Genomic DNA, 17,452 nt, shown 5'->3' on the forward strand with positions numbered 1-17,452 from the left:
AAGTGGAAAAATTACAATTTTACCCCTAGATAGTGAAAAGTCTGGTTTGACTCCGAATTGATTCTCGAACTCCTAATTACCATTTTGAGTCATCCCTAAACTGTGAAACTCTTAATTTCACCTTAAAATTCCTATTTGAACTAGTTCGAGGCTTAATCGACTTAATGATACCATTAGGGGCAATATCGTCTTTTAATGATTTTTCGAACTTCCTAAATATACAAATATTCTATCGAGCATGTGAATGACATTATAATTATTTTACAAAGCAGGGTTTGACAATAAACATCACTTTTTTTTTCAACAGCTAAATATTGTCAGCCATGCATATAAAAAAGATTAATAAATAAAACTAAAATAAGTAAATAAGGTTAATTAATAAGATCTTTAAGTTAAAATCTATAAATAAAACCCTCAACCAATTAACATCTAGCATTGATTAATATGTAAAATCAAAACCCAAGAAAGTATAACCTAAAACCCCTAAAGCCTATTTCTTTCAAACCTTTATTGAACTAACGAAACCAATGACAAAAGCTCAATTATTTCAATTTTTGCATCCTGGGATGCATTGATAATTTTGCCTCAATTCTTTCAAGGCTCTCTTCTACTTTAGAAATTAGTCAATAATTGTACATAAGGAAATATACCTTTCTAAGATACCTTTTCTCGTCATCAACAAAAAATGTAGATTCCATTTTATACAACAACAGAACAAATACATTTCATTTTATAAAAAAAAAAAATCAATAGAACAAATATAACCTCTAAACATATTATGGCTATCAACATCTCCTCTACTTTAAAAAATAGCCAATAATTGTACAAAAAGAAATATACCTTTCTAAGCTACCTTTTTTCGTCACCAACAAAAAAAGTAGATTCCATTTTATATACCAACAAAAAAAGTACTATCAACTAAATAAATATAACCTCTAAACATCTAGTGACCATTAACATTTAAAGATAAAGAAAACTAAAAATGGTTTTCTTTTTTTCTAGCAAACCAACATAAAAACTACATTCCATTATATATAAAGGTAAAAAACCAACAATAGCATACTAAAACCACAACTTGTGTAGAAGAAAAAGGTTGTTAAAAAATGAAGACAGCAAAACAATAACCAACAAAACACACCCAATACCAAACAAAACCCAAGCCTTGAGTAGAATATTAACAAAGAGAAAATAATAAGCAAGAACGTTTTGGAACGAGTAAAAAGAATGAAAAATACAAAAATATTTTTGCAAATTCGAAAACAACTTGGACAAAAAAAAAAGAAAATTTATTCAAAAAGGCAAAAAGAAGGTTGAAAATTCTAAAAAAATCCCATCAGATTGAACCTTAAACCAATCACAACCAAAACAAATAGTGTTGCACGCCTCCCAAAGCACAATCAACTCAAACAAACAAAAGCAAATAGTGTCACATGCCTCCCAAAGCACAATTGATGCAACCGACACATGAAATAACTATCCAACGTTAACCATCCCAAAAGCCAAGCTAAGAAAAAAGCCACAAACACCTACTATCCATAGCCAAGCAAGCTGACTCGTAAAGAGAAACCATATAGAAACTCATCCTTAAAAGCTAAAAGTCAAACTTTAAAGCCACACATGAAAAGAGAAAAACCTAGAAGCTATCGAGAGAAGAGATGAGCAAACCGAAGAAGAGAGTGAGAAAGCAATACAATGGCCAAAGAAAAAACTCTCAATTAAACCCAAACCTTCAAATGCCCAAAGTAAGCCTAAGCTCAAAAGCCCAAACAAGCAAAAACAAGCAAGAGCCTACAAATGTGAGACCACAAATTCTATAAATGCTATAAAATGCTAAATGTCAAGCCAGAAGCCTTGTCAAGTGTCAAGCTAGGAGCCTTTCGGGGCTTCTTTTTAATATAGTTTTAGCTATGTCGCACATACAAAATGTCAATTGCCACACATACAAAACACCAAGTGTCGAGCCAAAAGCCTTTCAAGCTTCCTTTTAATATAGTTATAGTTGTTCTTTGGCCTTATAGTTGTAATCCTTGTGATTTAGATTGGTATGTGCTTCACATTGTGGTCAAGGATTTTAATCTGTAGCAATATTGTTAATTAGGAGATGATGGTTATTGAGTGTTTTTGTAATTGGTTATTTTGTTCTTGAGGACTCTTTGGTTATTGGCATTGTGCAATTTGTTTCTACTTTGTTCTACTATCAAAAACTCTCGAAAGGATGGAGACATGTTTGTGGTGATGACTTTGTTTTATGTTGTGTGTTTATGGTGTGAGTTGTTTACAAACTTATAAGTTCGACGATGCCTTGTTGTTGATCCATTCGTAGAGTATTCATTATGTAATGATACGGTCTAAGATGTAAATTTGTTTTTATAAGTGTGCTTAAGTCGACATTACCTTTGTCATTAACTTTGATTAGGTAGCCTATGAGAGGGATTTAAGTGACAATATGGCATTTTTTAATGATTAAAAAAATAACACCATTTTCAATTATGAAAAGATGATGTGGATTAAAGGTGACAAAATTCAAAAGTATTTTTCTTATATTCTTTTTCTATTTTAAGAATAAAAACATTAAAATCAAAATTGAATTCCAAATTGAACAAAAATCTTTTTGTTGCTCCCATAAATTTCGACAAAAATCAAAACCTAAAATTTAAGTTTTAGTCGAAGGGATCGTTAACCACTAGATGTGGTGGTGTATAGATGACCTAGTTGTTGGTCCTAAATAAATGTGCTAGAGGGGGGTGAATAGCACTTTTTGGCTCTTGGCAAGATGAGTAACTAATTTGAACAGTAATGAAAATAAAAAACAAAGTAGACAATGCGCAGGAATTTAAAGTGGTTCGGTCCAAGACTACATCCACTACCTTGATTATTCACAATCCCTTAGAGTGACTCCCTCACTCTAAGAATACAAAGAGAGAAGTAATGAGAGTATGCCTATGATCACACGGTTGATCTAAGTGGTACAAGTAAAATGCATATCACAATTACAAGGATAGGAGTTGAATGCAGTAAATGAGCAATAAATATTTGTAGGTTTTTCAGCTCTTTTTGTGTCCTTGGAAGCCTTCAATGCATTTCTAGCTGTTAGAACCCTTTTTTTATATTTAGAAAATCAGCTCTGAAGTGTGTTAGACAGTTTTTAACCATTGGAAATAGTTTTGTTGCAGTTCTGGCCGTTAATTTGTCTTCTAGTGCACAATTCAAATTTTATGACAGAATGCTCTTAGTCGACTAACCGATATCTTAGTCAACTAAGTCATCTCTGTCTTCTTATCCCAGTTTCTGGCAATATGCACTTAGTCAACAAATTTATTTCTTGGTCGACTAAGTTGGTTCTGTCTTTCAATATTCTTCAGCCTGCCAACTTCTGGTTTGAATCTTAGCTGACTAACTCTTCATTAATCGACTAAGGGGCTTCCGTTTTGTTGATCAATTATGACTTTCCTATTCTTATGCTCTTTGATATGTGCATTTGAATGATTGATTAATTATTTGCATACAATTTTTGTCTTGCACACTCAAGTAGAAATATTATATACAAATGAATGGGAATATTTTATTATCATCAAAAACTAATGGAGCCAACACTACTCAACTTTTTTTGGTCAACAAAGATCCCAAGTGGAAGAAGTGAAAAAGGAAGATGGAAGATGTGAGTGGGAAGGAAGAAAAAAAGAGAAAAAATAATTATGGAATAATATTCTAGGAAAATCTATGAATTATTTAAAAAAATTCAAATAAACTATTATTCTTTTATTACGTTAAATTAAACTCTTGTACTTTTATTTTATGTTAAATAAGTTTTTATTTGCAATTAGTCAAAATGCTATTTGTCATTTTATACCGATATAGTATTGGCGTGATTTTAATGTGGATGCTGAAAAATATCGCATGATGATGTCATCATTCCACTTCATCATCCATTATAACATATCAATATGCCATATTGACATTATGTAACATAAAAAATGACAAGAGATATTTTGACTAAACCAACCATTTGTTATAAAAGTTTATTTGACTCCATATAAGATTATAAACTCTTATTTGACTAAGAATGAAAGTATATGAGTTTAATTGAACATAATAGATAAATAAAGAATTCTTTGATTTTTTTTTGAATAATTTAAAATTTTTTTAGATATTATGTCATTTATCTTTTTTAATTAATTAAATTTGTGTGTAAAATTTTCTCATTCGTATGTCATGTGGCAATTTAAATCCATATGGTAGTCTACCTAGTCAAGCTTAACGATTAAAGATTAACTATCGTAACAATTGTTTTTGAAAATATTTTAGAAGGACTCGATTTATTATAAAAATAAATAAAATTAAGTTCAATGTTTTTTCGTAACGATTAAATTTAGAAATTGATTGTTACAAAGGAATAGATTTGCGAAATTTATTCCATTACCAGCCCGTTTGGTACGAGGAATGGCTATGCTATTCCCTCTCTATTCCCAGCCATAACTTAAACCTTCGTTTGGTTTAAAAGTTCAATGAGGAATAAAAATTCCTCAGGAATCTTTGTTCTGTCAAATGGGTAAAAAGTCTAGTTTAGCTAATACCGGTGCTCCCTTTGGTTTTATTTATTCCGTGGCTCATGGAATAAGTCTGAAATGTTTAATGACTAAAATACCCTTATTAAATTTAGAAAATCACAACTCTATCCCTATAAAATAAATTTTTTCTCTCTCTTTCTCCTTTCCCTCTTTCTCTCACCCGACTTCCCCTCTCTCTCAACAGCTTTCCCACTCGACTTCCCCTCTCTTTCAGCCGCTCTCTCACCTGTCTTCCCCCTCTCAGCCGCTCTCTCACCCGTCTTCCCCTCTCTCTTAGCCGCTCTTCCAGGGTTTAGAGTTCTGCTAGAAGCATTGCCTCTCTCATCCAAGTACTTGCTTATTATGCTGGCTGTGATTTAGGTTTGCTGTGAAAATATTTTGGGTTTGTTGTGATTTGGGTTGTTGTGAAAATATTTTGAGTTTGCTGTGATTATGCTTATTGTTATTGTTGATCATGGGATTTAGTAGATCTGATTTACTTGTGATTTTGGGGTGTGAATTTTATGAATTTTGATTCTTAGTTGTTGGAATTTGTGGGAAAAAATTGTGGTAAATTTTTACTCATTCGCTATACAAACAATGTACGTGTTGCTGCATCAAGTCTTTAGCCTAGATATAGGTGGAAGACTTGGTTTCGGCCTTACACATTCTTACAGTGGGAACCCCGCACATTCATTGCCAAAGCTAATTCCCCTTCCCTTCCTTGGACAATGCACACTAATCTTACAATTTAGCCTGTAGATTTGCATTAAATAGAATTGGGATAAAAAACATGTGAATTTGTTTGATTCATTTAAATGATAATATAATTTGTTATTTTATATATTGACAATATCTCTTATAATATATATAAAATCTTTTTAAAATTTACACTAAATCACATAGCAGTAAGTTAGGTTCCTTACTTAGCATTCCAAATTATTCGCTAATTAATGACAAGGATTAAAGAGATTGACACAATAATTAAATCAAGATGACTAACTTAATTATAAAAAGGTTCTAAAATATTCAAAACATACTCTAACAATTCCTTAATTATACCCTTTGATGAGATACATATGAATAATGCTATGATAATAATTTAAAACATTTATCGAAGCTCACCTCATTAGTCTTAGAATTCAAAATTTACAAAAGTGACATATTCCCTCACTTATCGCAAGCCATAGCCTAAAGTTAATTATGCTAGTATAAAATATAATAGTATGTTAAAGTAGTTAATTAAAGTTACATATATATCATTTTGTGAATTAACCTTACGACGAATTATGTTGGATGGTGAAGCACTAATTTCAGAAAAAATACTAGCAATACTTAATTTGACATAAGGTTTAATTATATGAAACCAAATAGGCTTTATATCCATTTTATAGTGTAGGAACGAGAAGAGATTATTAGAAGAGGTGTGTTTCAATATTTTACAGATATCTGGTAAAAATAAATTATTATAGAGAGAATATAAATTAAAGTTGTCCTATATATTTACTAGCAATAGCTCTCCAGCTGTAGTAAAAATTAGTGCCTAAGCAATTGCACTTCCACCATTTCTTATGCTAGAAATGGTTGACTTTCTTTCTAATTCAAGCACCTGTCCAGCCATTGAGGTTTTTAAGGCAAACTTGTTTTCATGAGCAAGTTAAAATAGTCAGATGAATAAGAAATTGTTTATATTTAAGTAAAGTATATTTAAATAATAAGAAATAAAAGTGCCCACAAAAATCAAGAAATATAATAGCTAACGCTTTTAAGATGAGTAATTAGTGGATAAGCCAAGCCTTAAGCACATGCCTAACACAAATTAGTGTTAATTTTTCTAAGGTTCTCAAGATTTTGTTCAAAGGTTTTTGACTAGGAAATTAATATAAAAAGGGTTTTTCAATGTCAAAGTCTATGACGGGTATTTATTTTAAAATCAAATAATAGTAAGTGAAGTGATCTTTATGATGTTTATAGATTTAAGAAGTTTCAAATCTAAATTTATATTGTGTGATTCATTTTATCATAATTTAACTTTCTCTTACGTGTAGTTTAGCTTATGCAATACCACTAGCACATACATAATATCACTCAGAGCAATGAAACAGATTTGTTTCTCTTATTTAAAGGTCATGTTACACAATAAAAATAAACCATTTCCCTTCTTTTATAGACTCCACCTCCATATATTTAAGAGTTAAATCCAATACCTTACACTTACGTTCTGTTTTTGTTCTAACAAAAGATGTGCCACAGATTCTTGAATACAATGCATATGGCTTACTTATGGGGCTGAAATGTGCTCTTGATGTCACTTATTTTTTTTTTTGTTACCATATAGCTTTAATATTTTTTGTACATAATAAAATATATTAGAATATTTATTTTTTGCAGTCATGGTTCGTTTGTATTTGAGAAGAGATGCTGAACGACGAAAAAGGCTACTAGCTATGTTTAAATTTTATATGGAGATTTGTCGTGTTGTTAGTTCATTCTTGACTATATTGTCTGTAGCGTCGACTTTATGTATAAGGGTAATGTTATTGTAGCGACTTTATTCGTTTTATACATGTTGTAAGTTAGTGTAATAGGATGAATATTCATCCATTACTTTCAGGGTCAGTGTATTTTTGTAAACTAGACGTGATTTGTAGATTATATGTACTAATATTTTCATCTAAAAGGCATTTAGTATTACAAGGCTCTTTTAATGTTTATGGCATCTTCATGCTAATATGCTTTAGTTATACTTGTAAATTGTCATTTTCTTTCCAGATATGGAATGCTTATCTAAATTGAAAGACAAGTTATTTCTCTCTTTGCCATTTATGTTTCCTCAGCACCAAATGTTGGGTTCAAAGAAATGATTTTCTTCTTTTTTTAAAAGGTAATATGAATTTGTATTTAATTTATCAAAAGACATAATTTACATTTTTTACAGAAAAAAATTGAAAGCCATCATTCTATTTTCAAAGATATGATTTTATATTTCATATATCAAAAGGCATAACTTTTTTTTTTTTAGAAAAAATTGGAAAACTATCTTTTTAATTTCAAAGATATGATTTTCTATTTAATATATCAAAAAACATGATTTTCTATTTCTACTAGTATTTTCATTTTTTTTCCAAATATTTCTTCTCTAATATTTTTTCTAAACAATATTTTGAAAATGATTCATAATATATGAAGAATTGGTTAAAAAAAACATCTATATACAAATTTAATTGATTATGATGGATAAAATATAATATAATTAAATTATATTTTTAAATAATTATCTATTTATAAAAATATGTGACTAAATTATAATTATTTTTAGTAATTAAGAGAAAATATAATTATGATGGATAATTATCTTTTGAGATAAATGTGTATTTAAATGATAATAAGAATAATTTTATTTTTTTATGAAAATAAATATTAATATAATTAAGGGTATTTTTACCTTTTTATCACTTATTCTTTTTTATTTCAATCTTGTTTTTAATAACTAAATACTGTAATAAATTATAATAATAATTTCTACTTTATTCTATTCATAATATCAAATAAAATAATAATTATTTTATTTTATTTTTATTTTATTCTATTCTCACATAATAATAATTTTATTTTATTTTTACTTATTCCGTGAATCAAACATGAAGTACTAGTTAGTTTAAGTTTTAAACTTCACGCCGGTATTCTCCCAACGACAAAGGGTGTTCGCATGCACGAGCGCCATAGCCGCCGAACACCACCAGCAAAATCGTGTACTCCGCGGTGATCGGTCAACTCTTAAAGTTGCTCTCTTCTAATTTCTAAAACATAAAGAACAAAACAAGGGGACTCACTGTCATTCATTGTTTGGTAATGAAACTGCCATCTCTCTTTGTCCGCCCAATCGCTCATCTCCGTTCCAAGACATCCAAATTTCTGTCTCCCAACTTCTCCTCCTTTTCCTCCCTCCAAGATTTCTCCGTTTCCAATGAAATCCACTCCATTCTCGACATTGTCAACCCCATGGAACCCGCCTTGGAACCTCTTCTTCCTTTCCTTTCTCCTGATATTGTCACTTCCATTATCCAAGACCAGCCCAACCCTCAATTGGGTTTCCGTTTCTTCATCTGGGCAATGCAGAGTAAGCGTCTACGCAGCTCTGCATCCGACAAACTCGTCGTCGACATGCTCCTCCGGAAGGACAACGGCTTTGACATGTACTGGCAAACTCTTGAGGAAATCAAAAAATGCGGGGCTCTTATTGTTTCCGACGCCTTTAAAGTCTTGATTTCTGGGTATTCGAAATTGGGTCTCGATGAAAAAGCCGTTGAGTGTTTCGGTAAGATGAAGGATTTTGATTGCAAGCCTGATGTATTCACTTATAATACGATATTATACGTTATGGTTCGTAGAAAGGTCCTTTTGTTAGCTTTGGCGGTTTACAATCAGATGTTGAAGAATAATTATAAGGCTAATAGAGCTACTTTTAGTATTTTGATCGATGGGCTCTGTAAAAATGGGAAAACTGAGGATGCGCTTAACATGTTTGATGAAATGACTCAAAGAGGTATAGAGCCAAATAGATGTTCATATACAATTATCGTTTCAGGCTTGTGTCAAGCAGATAGGGCTGATGATGCTTGTAGGCTGTTAAATAAGATGAAAGAGAGTGGGTGTTCCCCTGATTTTGTTGCTTATAATGCTTTGCTTAATGGGTTTTGTCAATTGGGTCGGGTTGATGAAGCTTTTGCACTTTTGCAGTCTTTTCAAAAGGACGGATTTGTACTTGGATTACGTGGGTATAGTAGTTTTATTAATGGTTTATTTAGAGCTAGGAGATTTGAGGAAGCATATGCATGGTATACGAAGATGTTTGAGGAGAATGTTAAGCCTGATGTTGTTTTGTATGCGATAATGCTCCGGGGGTTATCAGTTGCAGGCAAAGTTGAGGATGCAATGAAGTTGTTGAGTGAGATGACTGAAAGAGGTTTAGTTCCTGATACATACTGTTATAATGCTGTGATTAAAGGGTTTTGTGATACTGGTCTTTTGGATCAGGCGCGGTCCCTTCAGCTTGAGATTTCAAGCTATGATTGCTTTCCTAATGCCTGCACTTACACCATTCTCATTAGTGGTATGTGTCAGAATGGGTTGGTTGGGGAGGCTCAGCAAATTTTCGATGAGATGGAAAAGCTTGGATGTTTTCCCTCGGTTGTTACATTCAATGCACTTATTGATGGACTTTCTAAGGCTGGTCAGCTTGAGAAAGCTCATCTTCTGTTTTACAAAATGGAAATAGGGAGAAATCCTTCGCTGTTTCTACGGCTTTCTCATGGATCCTCTGGAGTTCTTGATAGCTCAAGCCTACAAACTATGGTTGAGCAACTCTATGAGTCTGGAAGGATTCTTAAGGCATACAGGATTCTTATGCAACTTGCTGATGGTGGTAATGTACCAGACATCTTTACTTACAACATATTGATCCATGGATTCTGCAAAGCTGGCAACATTAATGGTGCTTTCAAGCTCTTCAAGGAACTGCAACTCAAGGGGATTTCCCCCGACAGTGTAACATATGGAACTCTTATTAATGGTTTTCAAATGGCTGGAAGAGAAGAGGATGCCTTTAGAATCTTTGATCAAATGGTAAAAAATGGGTGTAAACCCAGTGTGGCAGTTTATAGATCACTTATGACTTGGTCATGTCGGAGAAGGAAGGTTTCACTAGCTTTTAATCTTTGGTTAATGTATCTGAGGAGCCTTCCTGGTCGGCAAGATACAGTAATCAAAGAAGTAGAAAAATATTTTGATGAGGGACAAGTTGAAAAGGCAGTTCGGGGCTTGCTCAAAATGGACTTCAAATTGAATAGTTTTAGTGTAGCACCTTACACGATTTGGCTTATTGGTTTGTGTCAAGCAGGAAGAGTAGAAGAAGCTTTGAAGATATTTTATATTCTGGAGGAATGCAAGGTTGTTGTCTCTCCTCCTAGTTGTGTAAGGTTGATAGTTGGTCTGTGCAAAGAAGGAAATTTGGACCTTGCAGTTGATGTGTTCCTCTATACACTAGAACAGGGTTTCAAGTTAATGCCTCGAATTTGCAACCACCTACTCAAGTCTCTTCTTCGTTCTAAAGATAAAAGGATGCATGCTTTTGGTCTTTTGAGCAAAATGAACTCCCAGAGATATGATTTGGATGCATACCTTCATAAAACTACCAAATCTCTTTTATATAGGCATTGGCATACATGGAAAATGGAAAATGTGGCACCTGGATGACTTCAACTAGTGTGACATGAAGGTCATGCAATATATATTCTTTAGGCTACTGCAGAAGTATTTGAGTCAATTTGTTCAGGATTTATCTGGTTGACTTCTAGGTCAAGGCTTCATTTCATTGAAAATAGCTAAAAGGCATTTAATTCAGGGGAATGGTGCTTTGCGATTTGAACTTCAGCAATATTTCTTTCCATCGTGTAGTTGTTGCACAACCAGGGGGCGTGTCACATTTTTTCGTCACCCTTTTCCTGTTGTATACTCTTTTTTTATTTCAATACCTGGAGTACAATTTTCAATGCAGTGCTTCAAGAATAACAAAAAAGTGAGTTTTAGGAAAATGGATGACATTGAACTTCTTTATGCATCCTTATATCTTGTGATCTGTACACTGAATTAGTTTGTAAATTATTAGTTGTCAGAAAAGGATGAAACTTCATCTATATGGAAATAAAAGCCGCTTCATTATTGATTATTTGTCCTCATCTTTCTCCCTGAATATTCTCTTGAGTTTAGGTTTTGTTTGTGCTATATAAAGTTGTTAAATCAGTATTTGCAAATTCATTTTATAAGGATTTGGTGATGGGAGTTGACATGTTATTCCCCAAACTTCCATGTTTCAAGTCTGAGAAGATTCAGTTGATAGTTGCACGGTTCATAGAATGAACCTGGAAAAAAATGAAAAGCAATTGCAAAATTGATCCTAGAAACTTAAATATGTTTATGCTATTTTTAACCATATCCCAAGTTTTCTTCGAATGGTTGCGGTTTGTAAATGATGTCTGTCTACTTGTTTGGTCTATATAATAACCTGTGATGCAGAATGCTGATCATAACTTGTAATGGCCTTGTGATGTAGTCCATTATTCAGATAATGCAATGAGTTTCTGCTTCATCTCCATGCATTAAGAGTGGGCAGTGTCTGCAATAAAAGAGGAAGTTTCAAACTCAAAAATGAACAAAGAGAAATTAAAAACCAAACAAAATTCTTACAAAATTAAAGAATTCCAATAGAAAATTCTTCCTCAGAAGCAGAACTAAAAGAATCACAAGAATATATGATGGTTCTTACAGAAGTATCAATGCAAAGATAATTAAGTATATCTTTTAATCAACAAAGAATTTCAACTAGAAACAATAGCACTTTTTGATATTGGTACAGATCAAAATTGCATCAGAAAAGGAATGATTCCAGCAAAACATTATGACAAAACATCATAAGGCATTAAAACTGCTAATGGTAGTAAACTTAAAATTACGTATAAAATTCTTAATGCAGCAATGGAATCAAATTTAAAACTCATTTTCTAATGGTAAAAAATATAACACAAGATGTCATACTAGGCACATCATTCATATCCTTAAACCATATAAAGTTACAAACTAAGCAATTACTACTAAAATATTAAAAACCAAAATAGTTTTCTCCTTCATGGAAAAACCAAAAATAAAAAATCTCAATTTACTAAAATCTTTATCAGTTCATACAAGTTAACTCAATTCTATAATAAATCACAAACAGAAACAAATTACTTTCTTAAAAGAAGAAATCTCTTCTAAAAGGATAAATGAACAATTAGGTGATAAATTTGTTCAACCAAAAATCGAATAAATCAAAAAAGAAATTGAAAAAATAATTTATTCTAATATTTCCAATGCTTTTTGGGATTAAAAAAAAACATGAAATAGACTTGCCTTATGAAAAGGATTTTGAAGAAAAACAAATTCCTACTAAAGCAAGACCAATCCAAATGAACAAAGAAATGAAAAAATTCTGTAAAAAAGAAATACAGGATCTTTTAGAGAAAAAACTCATAAGGAAACGTAATTTACCTGGAGCTGTTCTGCTTTCTATGTTATAAAAATTGCAAAACTAGAAAGATGAACACCAAGATTAGTAATAAATTACAAACCATTAAATAAAGCATTAAAATGGATTAAATATCCAATTCCAAACAAAAAAGACTTGTTACAAAAATTATATAATGCAAATTTTTTTCAAAGTTTGACATGAAATTAGGATTTTGGCAAATCCAAATTAAGGAAAATGAGAGGTATAAAACGGCATTTACTGTCCCCTTCGGTCAATATGAATAGAATTTCATGTCGTTTGGTGTAGAAAATGCACCATCAAAATTCGAAAGCATAATGAATGAAACATTTAGTCCATACTGTCAATTTACCATTGTTTACATAGATGATGTCCTAGTGTTTTCTAAAAATTTAGAAAAACAATTTAAACATCTCAAAACTTTTATTAGCATAATTAAGAAAAATGGATTATGTCACGACCCGGAACTCCCATCGAGCCCGTGACAACCGCCGCGAAACCTCGACAAACATTCTTCCCCCGAATGCCTTTCGAGATCTCGCAAGGCTTTTATACCAGTTTTTCCATTCCTCTCTCTTTTTTCTTTTTTTTTAATAATAAAATAAAATAAAAATATTAATTAAAATTATCTATTTTAATGTAAAACAATATATATATATTTTTGAAACATCAAAAATTAATTTTTTGCACATAAAAACAAAATAAATTTATACATACTGTAATATAGAAAACTGGAGTATGCAATTTAAATTACAATGACACGTGGGCCCCCAAATAACTGAGAAGGTTTAAGTCTATAACCTTACTTTCTAGGATGCAACTCCGAAATTTACTTCTCGATGCAATTGACAGTCTACTGCCTATTCTGAGCCTGAAAAATGTATAGGAAGAAGGGGTGAGATTATAAAATCCCAGTGAGTAGACAGACATCATCAAAATAATCTAAAGCCGAGTAATAGGAGACAATTAAAATAATTCATCTCAACCCATATAAATAATTGGATTTCATCTAATTACTCAACATGGCTTATGCACTTTTCAAAAACTTGGCCCTTGCCAAAAATCCATTCTCGGGGATACCTCGCGAAAGCATCTTACCGAGACCGCCAAGGCTGTTTATTGTCACACACACAAACACATTTCACCTCTGACAACACAGCCGTTCCTTGGCGTTGGCTGAGTCCCAATTTCACGTGGTGGCCAGCGTGAAGTGTACTCAAATCCTACCTCGGGAGTTATCCTACGCGCCTCTCCAATCGAGGTAAGCTCAATAATTGGGAACCGTGCCCCTCTAATTAGGCTGGCCCACGGAACCCCCGTCACTGCAGTGCCCACTTTATAATCCACCAACCAATAAAATCACAATAGTATGACATGGCTCACTTAACACATTCAAGGCAAATCAAAGCAGTTCACATATTCTTTAAATCATAAAAATAACCAGTCATACCCATATTTATCATAAGCCATTTAATGTAAAATCATGGATAAACAACACAATCATAGTATAGGTCTCCAATTACTCTATTTTTGAAATCATTATTAAATTTTCAAAAATTTTATAAAATTATTTTATAAAATCTCATTTTCCCATAAAACACAATAATTTTCCAATTAAACCATTTTTCCATAAAATCACACAATTAAATAAATCTACTCTAGATAATTAAGACGATAGTAAGTTTACTCACTGTACTAGGAGTAGATATACTCCTATTCTCGGTCCTCGGGTGTAGTCTTTTACCCGTATCAGATAGCTCACCACCTATCCACAATACATGACACAAAAAATTCAATAATTTGTGTCAAATCAATATATATTATTTCAGGCTCTTATCCATGCGTATGCACTAGATAGGGTGTGAAATGTTTGGACAATCGCTTAATCACAGTGTCCGACCTAACTCGCCTATACACGGTGTAAATTTCTAAAATCTCCAATTCAACTCCAATTCCATCCATTTCAATTTCAATTATCCAATTATATCCACAATACCTCAATGACTGTGAATGTGGTCCAATTTATCAGTTCGGACCACAAATTACGCTTTTACCCCTAGTGGGTAAAAATTTCAATTTTTTTGCACCAAAAATTCCCATTTAATTTCCAACCTCATAATTCATCATTTTTCCATCTAATTCTCTTAAAATAAAGTCAACCTCATCCTCACACACCATTGGCTAGATTCGGCCTAGAGAAATTCATGGAGAAAATGAATATTTTTCTTGTTGTTTTACTCATAAACATGCTAAACTAACACTAAACACTAACATAGTTCAAAATCAAATTAATCTAACAACTTTCTCTCTCTAAACCCATATGATCAGATTTGAATCCATCATCAAAACACATAATTTAACCATGGAAAATAAGGAGAAATGCATGGAAATGATAAATCTTAAGCTAAGCTTGAAAAATCATACCTTTAAACACTTGATTCCTTGAAAAATCATACTTTTTCTTTGAATTTTCTCACTCGAGGGTTTGTTCTTGTTTCTCTCTCTCTCCTGCTGGTTTTGGCTGACCCTCTCAATGAAGAATTCTGAAATTTTCAAGCCTTTTAATAGGCTTAATAAAATATTATTATTTTATTTACCTTTTGAATATTTTATTATTTTATTTTTTTCTAGCCATCTTTTTTACTTTCTTTTTCTACCACTCAATCCTCTTCACTTATCCATGTCTTTCATGAAATTTTTAGACTTTTTCAAAGTTTTGGTGGAGCAAATTTTTAAAAATTACACTTTTACCCCCGTAAAGTGAAAAATTACGTTTTTACCTTAAAAACTGAAAAATTGCCTATAGACATATTTTTCATCCCTTATACTCATACCATTCTCCAATTTGTCAAATGTGATCTAAATTCTCTCAAAATCTCAAATTTTGTCCGTAGGTGGAAAAATTACGATTTTACCCCTTAATAGTGAAAATTTCGGTTTGACTTCGAATTGATCTTCGAACTCCAAATTACCATTTTGAGTCATCTCTGAACTGTGAAACTCTTAATTTCACCTTAAAATTCCTATTTGAATTAGTTCGAGGCTTAATCGACTCAATGGTACCATTAGGGGCAATATCATCTTTTAACGATTTCTCAAACTTCCTAAATATACAAACATTCTATCGAGCATGTGAATGACATTATAATTATTTTACAAAGCAGGGTTTGACAGATTAGTAGCCTTCAGATCCAAAATTAGTTTGTTCCAAACCAAAGTAAGATTATTAGGTCATTATGTAACCCAAGGAACTATTACATCGATAGAAAAATTCATAAACTTTGTGAAAAAATTTACTAATCAAATTTTAGATAAAACCCAACTCCAAAAATTTTTAGAAAGTCTCAATTATGTCATTGATTTTTATCTTGACTTGAGCAAAATCTATAAACCCTTGCATGATAGGCTCAAAAAGAATCCTACTCTTTGGAGGCCTACACATACTGATCTTATCAAACAAATTAAATTGCATATTGAAGCACTTGTTTACATCTAGTAAATCCAAGTACCTCAAAAATAGTAGAAACAGATGCCTAGACATAAGATATGGAGGTATTCTTAAACAAGTCAAAAATCAAAAGGAATAAGTAGTCCAATTCACCCCGAAACATTGGACACCTACTCAACAAAATTACAATACTATCAAAAAAGAAATTTTATCAATTGTTTCATGTTTTTCAAAATTTCAAAGTGATTTACTCAATAAAAAATTTCTTCTATGAATCGATTGTAAATTTGTAAAAGAAATTTTACAAAAAGATGTCTAAAATATTACTTTAAAACAATTTTTTACTTGATGACAGGTAATTTTAAGTATATTTGACTTTGACATCAAATATATTAAAGGATAATCAAATTTCTTACTCGAGAATTTTTATAAGGAAAACCATGTCACCAAATTTGAGAGATCAAAAGAAAAAAGAGAAAGAAAAATGAGAGTTCTTTTCCCAAAATCTTTCCCAAATGACTAATCAAATCACGATATGAAATTTGTATTCATGAAAATGAACAAAAGGGCAAAAGTTGCTTAAAAATACTCGAAATTTACCAAAGTGCCCAAGATTCAAATGAGCTTGACTCATAAATCAGAAATTAGATTGAACCTCTTTCTCAATCCCCAAAAGTAACTTTGGCACTTGCCTCTCAAATTAAAGAAAACACTCTTCTTAAACCAATTGCTATTACTGCAACAGAATCCTCAAAGGCAAAAAGGTTGTTTTGCACAAACCCAAACCTCTCCAAACTATTTTTCCAACGTCACAAACAATATTCTTTTCTCATAAAAGTTCTACTCAACACTTTCACATTTAGTCGTTCCAAAAAGTTTTATTAATTGAGGAAAGATTTTATGAAAAATCTCATAATGTTGCAATCCAAAAAGCTTTTCAAGGATGGCATTACAAATTGTGAGATCTACAGAAACCCTAACAGTATTATGAAAATATTTTGATTTGAACAAGATCTGTGTTGTTTAAACACTATACAGAAAAAGATGGCCCTGAATTCATTACTCACTCCAAAGCCCAAATTTTGAAAGTATTAAGATCCATAAACTGGGGAGAAAACGCAAAGTCACTCTAAAAATTTCTTATCAAATTTACGATGGGAACAGACTACCATATGTTTTTCAATTATTGGGACTACTAGCAAGCCTAATTCAATACTTTCCTTTTCAATAATAAACATACTAGACATTCTTGATTAGTATTTTTCAAATAAGGAAACTAATATAAATTTTCACTATGGTTTACCCACTAGTGGAATTGGTTTGGGCCATTGAGAGCGATTTTTCCCTCCAAACTTGATGAACAATACTAAAAGT

At 31.7% G+C, this 17,452-nt stretch overlaps 1 protein-coding gene and 2 long non-coding RNA genes across 3 annotated transcripts; 1 reads left to right on the forward strand and 2 right to left on the reverse strand.

The window, feature by feature from the left end:
* Nucleotides 8,224–11,276, forward strand: LOC18589351 (pentatricopeptide repeat-containing protein At1g79540). Its single transcript, XM_018126660.1, has one exon. It carries the CDS (start codon nucleotides 8,400–8,402, stop codon nucleotides 10,800–10,802), a length of 2,403 nt encoding a protein of 800 aa, XP_017982149.1. The 5' UTR covers nucleotides 8,224–8,399; the 3' UTR covers nucleotides 10,803–11,276.
* Nucleotides 11,417–12,718, reverse strand: LOC108663411. The gene is made up of 2 exons (XR_001929391.1): nucleotides 12,633–12,718; nucleotides 11,417–11,721 (listed from the first exon to the last, which is right to left on the reverse strand). It is a non-coding gene; the product is annotated as an uncharacterized LOC108663411 (long non-coding RNA).
* Nucleotides 13,461–15,091, reverse strand: LOC108663414. The gene is made up of 3 exons (XR_001929394.1): nucleotides 15,055–15,091; nucleotides 14,322–14,395; nucleotides 13,461–13,501 (listed from the first exon to the last, which is right to left on the reverse strand). It is a non-coding gene; the product is annotated as an uncharacterized LOC108663414 (long non-coding RNA).

The sequence above is a fragment of the Theobroma cacao genome, chromosome 9, assembly GCF_000208745.1.
Source record: "Theobroma cacao cultivar B97-61/B2 chromosome 9, Criollo_cocoa_genome_V2, whole genome shotgun sequence".
Taxonomy (NCBI): domain Eukaryota; kingdom Viridiplantae; phylum Streptophyta; class Magnoliopsida; order Malvales; family Malvaceae; genus Theobroma; species Theobroma cacao.